Source organism: Pteropus alecto, unplaced genomic scaffold (genome assembly GCF_000325575.1).
Source record: "Pteropus alecto unplaced genomic scaffold, ASM32557v1 scaffold101, whole genome shotgun sequence".
NCBI classification, from domain to species: domain Eukaryota; kingdom Metazoa; phylum Chordata; class Mammalia; order Chiroptera; family Pteropodidae; genus Pteropus; species Pteropus alecto.
The window spans coordinates 9,654,795-9,663,116 of record NW_006432945.1 but is presented as its reverse complement, the minus strand read 5'-3'; the positions used below and the strand labels follow the sequence as shown (position 1 = coordinate 9,663,116).

Sequence of the window (8,322 nt, the reverse complement as noted above, 5' to 3'; positions counted from 1 at the left end):
AAAAAAAAAAAAAGCGAAGCCATACCTTTTTCATTCTGTCTCACTCTCCCTTCCTCCAGAGGGGGCGAGGGATAAAGGGCTCCTTCTGCTCAAGCACAGGTACGCAGACCAATGTCTTTAAAAAATAAATCTAACCCTTTTACCCAATTGGAAACATATAACAAACATGATATTGGCCCCCAAATCTAGCAAAGTACGACAGTTTAAAAATTATTTATAATCCTCAAAACAAACAAATCCCCACAGTAACAGAAAAGAGACATCAGAGGCCTTATCATACATTCAGACCATAACACATATTCAACCCCTGTGGCCAAGCTGACTAAGTAGATCCCCATCCTCGCTGATACCCACTGACACACTCCCACTGACACACTGGAAAACAATTCTACCCAGACACACTCATCACTCCATCACTGTGTGGACAAGTTCAAGTCAAATAGAAAAAGAGCCAAACTAAAAAGAAATGCTCCTTGGGACACTGACCTTTGGCCCCACATGACTGAAACTTACTAAGCATTAAGTCAGCCTTGGCTGGGGTGGGGGTGGGGCTCAAGGGGAAGTAAAATGGGGGAGGGGGAAAAAGACTGAGAACTAAAATCTTAGACTTCTTAAAAGGGCTGTGGCCACAGAACATTTTGTAACTACCTGTAGTTAATTTTTCTTCCTTGACTAATTCTCATATGGAAGGATGCTTAGACCACATTGACTTTTAAAGGACACTATTTTTTTTTTTCAAAAACATCTTTTAGTATTTCTAGGGACATTCCCTAGAAATACTAAAAGATGTTTTTGAAATTATCTCTTATTATGAGAGGAGTTGTACTTGGAGAACTTCATAAATGATAATGATGCAGGGAAGAATATGAGAGTGCTGCCTATTTCATAGTCATTTTTCCTCAAAAGACCTCAGACTGCTTTCTCAACATAAATCTGCTAATCCACACCCTAGCTCCTGGTTAGACAGCAGGTCTTAAAAGTCCTTTTACACTGGAGGATGTGTCTATATAAATACTCAGAATTTGCTTAGTCAGAATGAGCTGAGATGGGTTAGCGATTTTTGGTTTTCGAACCGAATGAGCATTCATGTGAGAATTTAGATCAGCTGTGTTGATCTAAAATGGACTTGACTGATGAATTAGAATTTGTTCTAGTAGCTACAGCAATTAGGATGGGAGTGGGGAGATGAAACAAGATTTTCTTATTGGCCGAAAGATATATAAGTTGCCCCCAAATAAGGTGCTGATACCCAGTAGGGTTTCTGGTATATCACTAATTTGTAATAAATGTTTAATCAGGACAGAGTAGGCAAGCAATTACTTACTCAGTATTAGAATCACACATTTGTAAATGGAATAGCAGAAAAAGCAAACTGTCTATCAAAAATCAACTTGTTTTATGTGAAAAATAGCTTTTATAGAGAAATGGTAGAGCTTAGGGTCATGAATAATTATGAGCTAGGGTAAGATGAGATGTATTTGCGGTGATAGTTTGGTTTATGTGCCACTAGAATAATTTATGTCAAGTTTTTTCACTGTCGAGTTCACTGTGTTTGAATATTTTAGCCTCGAATTTTGGGAGCCCATTAATAAATTTGTTTATCAATTAGTTATTGATCCCTTGATATGTACATAGCAGTATTCAGGAGTCCGGGTGTAGAGGAGGCAGGATGCAAAAAAGTGTAATGTAGCATCTGCTAGAACTTTATAATGTTCCTGGGAAATGAGAAATAGCTCTACATAGAAGTTAAATAAATAACATACAAAATGAAAATAAGGGTTACCAGAAGATAACAAGTGATATTGTGGTTTTAAGTAACAAATGACTGTTAGGTTATGAAAGGAAGTGTGTGTGTACAAGTGAGCACTGTAACCACCGGTGGGCATGGAAGGCTTCCTGGAGGAAGTGGTGGTGCAGAATTCAGGCAGGAGGGAGAGGGCATTCTGTTGAGGAAGTAGGAGATGGAACATATATTTTTGATTAGACCTGTCTAGCTGGGGCAGAGGTGGGGCATTTGTTTTATTCAGAGTGGTTGAAAGGTTGGAAAGGTTTGCTTAGATTCATAGAATTCTAGGCCTGAAATGATCCTAAAACAATCAGTTAGTCCACTGGTTCTCAAATATGGCTGCACATTGTAATTACCTATGGAGCTTTAAAAAACTCCAATGCCTGGGTCTCACCCCAGAGATTCCGATTTAAGCCGTCTGGGGTGAGGCCTGAATGTCTCCAGATTTAAAGTTTCCCCAGGTGATTCTAATGTGCCGCCACAGTTTGAGGACCACTCATTTAGTCCTACTTCCCAATTTTAAAAGGTAAGGACCACCTGCAAATCTGCCCACGCATAGCTAGTAAGAAGCCAGGCTCTGTGCACTATTCTAGGCTGTTTGTCTCTGACAGTGTGCTGTGTCTTCCTGAAGAGACCTGGCCAGAGGATTGGATTTTTGCCATAAAGGTCATGGAGAACCACTGAAGGTTTTTGTGCAGGAAAATGGCACATTGAAAACAAGTGGTCCTGTGATTTCCAGATGAACATCCGAATGGAAAGGAAGGAATGCAAGCCAACAACACAGGAGAATGACGCCAGCCAGGTGAGTGCTGTCTCTCTGAAATTCAAGTACGCATGCTTGTATTTGGAATTTAACAATAACACTGGGACAATTTTCATGTCATCATATTCAGATAAGTGGAATTGTGTTTTTCTACTTTTGTGGTGACTTCTCAGTTCTGGAAAGAACTTTGTTGGCCAGTTAGCTCGGTTTTTTTTATATTTTCCTTTGATTTTCTCCTCAACTCCACAACTATCTAAGTCTTTTATGTTCAATTTCCTTTTTACTTTATCTTTCCTCACTTTTCCCTCTTCTCTAATCAAGGACATTTGTTAATTGCTCACAATATGCTCATACATATTTATATGTCCACACCTCTCTATCCCTTTATTATCCCTAGGGCAGTGTTGTCCAATAGAAATGTAATTTAAGCCACATATGTAAAAAGAAACTTTGAGCCACATATGGAAAAGAAATTTTCATAATATATTTTATTTAATCCAGTATATCCACAATTTTATCATATCAACACGAAACTGTTCTAAAACTATTAATGAGGTATTTTACATTTTTTTTGATACTAAGTCTGAAATCTGCTATGTATTTTACAATTACAGCATCAATTCCAATGCTAAATTTTCAAATTTCAAAAATATGACACCATAAAGTTGAGTTTTAAGAAAAGGATTTTATTTATCCTGTTTCAGTTTTTAGATTTGAATTAAATGAAATTTAAAATTCAGTTCCTCAGCTGCACAAACCACATTCGCCCAGTGGTTACAGTGTTGAACAGTGTGGGTCTTGGGTTTTAAAAGCTGGTGTTTTCTAGTTCGGTGGCTTGATAGGTTCATTTTAATGAGTTAGAATGCTCTTATTAAGGGGTTTGTTTTCTTAGGACTATGAAAGAAGGCAAAGTATATAAAAAGATGATCATTAAAAAAAACCTAAGGCTCTCTGAACCAAGGTACAAAATTTAGGACAAGAAAGAGGGTGGAGCTGTAATAATTTAAGAAAGGAAATGGGGAGGAGGAAAGAAGACAGGTTTGGTGCCCACCCCTAGTCAAATGCTATTTGAAGATAAAGAAATTCTATAGTCATCAAGCAGTCAAGAGGAAAAAAGGATGTAAAATATGCCTCAGTCACGAGAGAGGAAAAAGTTGAATTCAACTTTTGTCTGTTCTCAGAGAAGCAAGAGAAGTATTGCTTACATAAAATGCTAATAATGTATTTTTATAGAGCTTTTCCCCCCCAAAAATTTAGAATGTCATACAAGTAATTATTCACGTACATAAGCTAAATAAATAAATAAATAAATAAATAATTCCAAATGTCCTAGCGTTGAAAGTTAGACACACTGCAGATAAGTTTTATTTCACCAACCTTCTTCGCGTTCATTGTTACTTCTCACAGAGCTACTGTGTGCGTAGTCCATAATGAGTCTGCATTGTTCTTATACAGACTAGACTCAGTTCAAGGCAATATGAACTCTGCAATCATCTAATAATAATATTTAGCCTTCATCTAGTCATGCAAACAAGACATAAAGTCAATAGCAGTGGGTACACGGCCCCTGTACTGGGAAGAATCTCCAGGCCAGGGCTCAGGGAGTGCCTAAGTGGGAACAGCTGTGGCCAACACTCAGCAAACTAATCTCCTTGTGCCTAGTCAAAAAATGAGGAAGGAGGGTCGACAGAGCAGACCTGCTGGACACGCTTGGCCACTTCTTCCAGAGATGTTGTTTCCTCTGTCCTGCTGATAGCCCTGGTGTTTCTCATAGTTTCACCAAATTTTTTTTTAACTGAGAAAAATCGCAGAGATTGATAACAGCAAACTCTAATTCAATTGCCTGCTTCCTAAAACTTAGGATATGTTCTCTTCCTATTGTTCTTGATAGGTGGAGGTGAAGCTTGCTGATTATAAGAGCCCAGGCCCTCCAGAGATGAGTTCTCAGGGTTGCGTTTAGTTGTCTCAGGATTAGAGGAAATCCTGATGATCACAGTGATCATGCTCAGTTTCAAGTCAGCAGACATTTATTAAGCCCCTATTGTGTGGTATAGTAGAAGAAGCATTCAAAATTCAACAGGTACCAACACTGTACCTACTATGTGCTTACTACTGAGCTAGGCACTAATAAAACAATAACTAGATGCAGTAAGTGCTTGTATGGTACGAGAGACTGTTCTAAGCACCATAGATATTTTTATTCCCATTTTACACAATAGGTGACTAGGCATAGAAAGGTTAAATAATTTGCTCATGTCTCAAAACTAGGACATGATTTTCACATTTCACCTAGATATGAAATAACTTTCCAAAAGTCACACAGCAAGTAAGAGGTGGAACAAGGTAATGCAGCCTCAGAACCCTACTCTCAAGCTTTAAATAGGTTCGAAATTGAATCCCACCCTTTCTGACTTTGGGAAAATTACTTAACCTTTCAAAATCCTAGCTTTCTCATCTGTAAATGGAGATAACAACATATACTTTTAAAATTTCATAAGGATGATAAATAATGCCTGTGAAGTAACTAGCACAGTGCCTGGCAGACAATATCATTATTAAGGATTCATTAATCCAAATGTATAATCACTCAGGAAGCACTGCTACAGCCACCCCAGTTGTGAGAATATTGAAAGGCTTTCACACTGGTTGGCAGGCCCCTCAAGTGCCCCCTTTCCCAGCCATCCAGCCCCTCCTGCAGGAGCCTCCATAACCCCTGGCACTCTAAGGATATCCAGGCTCTTCTGATGGTTAGTGCCTGTGTCGCCCATTTGTTAAGTATTTTCGCTATCTCCTGGCTACAAATATGAGATAGACTCCCACCTTGGTTGAGAGCATAGTTTAGGAGGGGCCCTGCGTGTGGCAGGGGGAAGTGTTGAGGTCAGTGATGAAAGAGTATGCTTCTTACGGTGCAGCATGGCGAGATGCCCAGCTCAGGTGGGTAAGAAAGGCTTCACTGAAGGCTGGGTGGATGGGGGTGGTGCACATCCCAGATCATCACTAAAGTTCTTTTTCTTTCTTTTCTTTTTCCTTCTTGCTACCTCCACCTAGTTCAGACTTCCATAGCCCTTTGCCAAAATTCCCGCAAGAGCTTTATAATTAGGTGGTCCTCTTTAAGTGTACTGACCCACTGTCATGTAGCCCCAGATTCTTTTTCCAGCATTTTCCACTTACTGTAGATGCCTGGCACATCTGCCAAATGAGATGTTTCCTACACGGGACTCTGTTGTTCCTGCTGCTTGGAACTTGTGGATCCTCTAGAGTTTTTCAATACCTTCCTCAAATACAACTTCTTTTTTCCCTCTATGATCTTCTCCCCACCCCATGCCTCTTCTCTCACCCCAAACTTGAGCTGGGGGTGACATACTCCGAAAACATACATTGGCAGCTCATTATATGCCACGCTGTTCGGAGAGCTTTGTGTGTGTTATCTTGTTTTATCCTCACAAAAACACTTAAGAGGTAGGCACGATTATTATCTCCATTTTAAGATAAAAAAGACCAAGGCACAGAGAAGTGAAATAACTTTCTAAAGCCCACACAGCTAGTAAAAAGTAGTGGGATTCCAACTCAGGGAGCTTGTCTTCAGAGCCTGTGCTCTTGATCAGTGTTTTATAGTGACTAACAGCTCTCGAAGAAAGAGAAAATAGAAAAAATTTCTCACGTTGTTACTCAAAATATAAGGCTTGCTTATATTTGTGTTGTTATTAATTATTTGTTATTATTCTGTCTCTTCCTTTATGCAAGCTGAAAATTCCTAGAGTGGAGGAAATCTGGGTCTCAAGGGCTGGTGTGTCAGTTACCATCAATAAGTTGTGGGTATAGGTAATGTTCCTGAGCCATCACATCCTTGGGAGGCTCCTGAGAATTGGCCATAATCAAGCCCATCTTTCACTAGTATTTCTCCTAACTAAATACAGCAAGTTCTCAAACAGTGTCACTTTGTTCAATGTCGTTTCATTATAAAGTTGATGAGATGCCATAGGAACTTAACTCTTGTTTATATCAATTAGCCGATGGTAAAACTGGTTTCATTTCATGTCGTATCTGTATACCACTTGTTTAAACCCTGGTCAGGCCAACAGTTGAACATGGACTCCGAGAAAGCTGTGCTTAGTTTTATGATTTAGATTGAACTGGCTGAGTAGTCATTTACCTTCTGCAAAAGACAGAAGATGTGTATGTGATTTCTCTCTTTTAGAGCTGGAGAAATTAAAGTGTTCTGAGGTTTTTTACCCAGAGTTATCAGGCAGGTCTGTGGTGGAGCTTAGCTGGGACTAATTCCAACTGACTCTCCAAGAACCTAGTCCAGGACCCTAGCCAACCCTGTGGTGATTCTGCCCTAATGCCATGTACCAAGAATCAGTAGATGGGCTAAGTTGTTGACTGACCACAAAATTCTGGAACACTCTTCCTCTATATTTTTACCTTGACACAAAATAAAATTATGACATCATGATGAGAACACAGGACTTCTCTATTTGTATTTTTAGAACTTGCTAGGTTTTCCAAGGGTGGCTGGTCAGTCCTTGTATTGAAGAAAAATCATCGTGAATAACCTGTACCATCTTTCATTGTAACCCATGTGACAACCGTTTGTTCTAAAATCTAGAGAACAAAGTGATAGATGCTGGCTTTAGTATAGAACTGATCATTTTGTATCTAGACACAATTTCTTGATGAGCAATCAAAACTTAGGAACTTTTAGAACCACCTTTTTCTTTCTTGGGCATTAGAATTTCTTTCTTGAGCTGAGAGTGTATGTGACTCTAGGGGGCAAGGGACTCATACCAAATTAATATCTGCTAAATATCTTGTAGTAATACTATTTGTTATCCCTTGCTGCATTTTTCCGTCATCTCCATTCCAGCCAGGGTTGGCCAGGAGCTTATAGGTGTATGTAGCCTTGGGAATGGAAGTGGGGGTTGAGGGACGGTGATCAGGAAAGGATCAGGACTTTATTGCAGAGCAAAGTCCACCACCATATTCGGATAAAAGTACGAATGGTTTAGTTCGCTTTGTATCTGGCAAACCAGCGCACAAACCGGAATCTTAACCTACCAACAACACAGAGGCTATGCCTCCTCCCCATCACCCGGCCTAAGAACATAGGACCCGTACCCACTTATACAGTGCCACACGCTCGACCCCTTTAAGAGCCTGCTCCGCGGGAGTAACGTTCGAATGTCCCTGGCGCCCCTCCTCGGGCTCCGATTGGCTGCGCGCAGAGCACGAGGGCGCGTCATCCCGCCCCAGAACGGTTGGCGGCCCTTCGCGATTGGCGGGTGAGAAACCTATATAACGCGCCGGGCGGCAGGGTTTCCCTCAGTTAGCGACCGGACGTGAGACGTGATAGTTGTTAGGAGAGGAGGAGTCGGGGGTCAGTGAGCGCGCCACGAGAATCGTTTCTCTTCGGAGTCTTGGGGCGGACTTGTTGACGTCTCCGATTCCTCTCCCGGCTCTGGACGCCAGCCGGGGCTCAGACCTCACTTCTGCGCCAGCCTGCGAAGGGGCGGCGGGCAGGATGGAGTTCAAGCTGGAGGCGCACCGCATCGTCAGCATCTCGCTGGGCAAGATCTACAACTCACGGGTCCAGCGCGGCGGCATCAAGCTGCACAAGAACCTGCTGGTCTCTCTGGTGCTGCGCAGCGCCCGCCAGGTCTACCTGAGTGACCCATGCCCTGGCCTCTATCTGGCCAGTCCCTCGGGACCCCCGGCGGCACTGCCACAGCTGCCCGGGGAGCCCGTGGCCGGGCCCCCAGTGGGCTGGGGAGAG

At 41.6% G+C, this 8,322-nt stretch overlaps 1 protein-coding gene across 1 annotated transcript in view; it reads left to right on the top strand.

The window, feature by feature from the left end:
* The first annotated feature begins 7,858 nt into the window (after window positions 1–7,858).
* Window positions 7,859–8,322, top strand: part of IER5 (immediate early response 5) — a 1,352-nt gene continuing 888 nt past the window's right edge. The window contains exon 1 of the mRNA XM_015586132.2: window positions 7,859–8,316. Within this exon, the coding sequence (XP_015441618.1) occupies window positions 8,071–8,316 (246 nt within the window). The 5' untranslated portion in view covers window positions 7,859–8,070. The remainder of the gene's footprint in view (window positions 8,317–8,322) is intronic.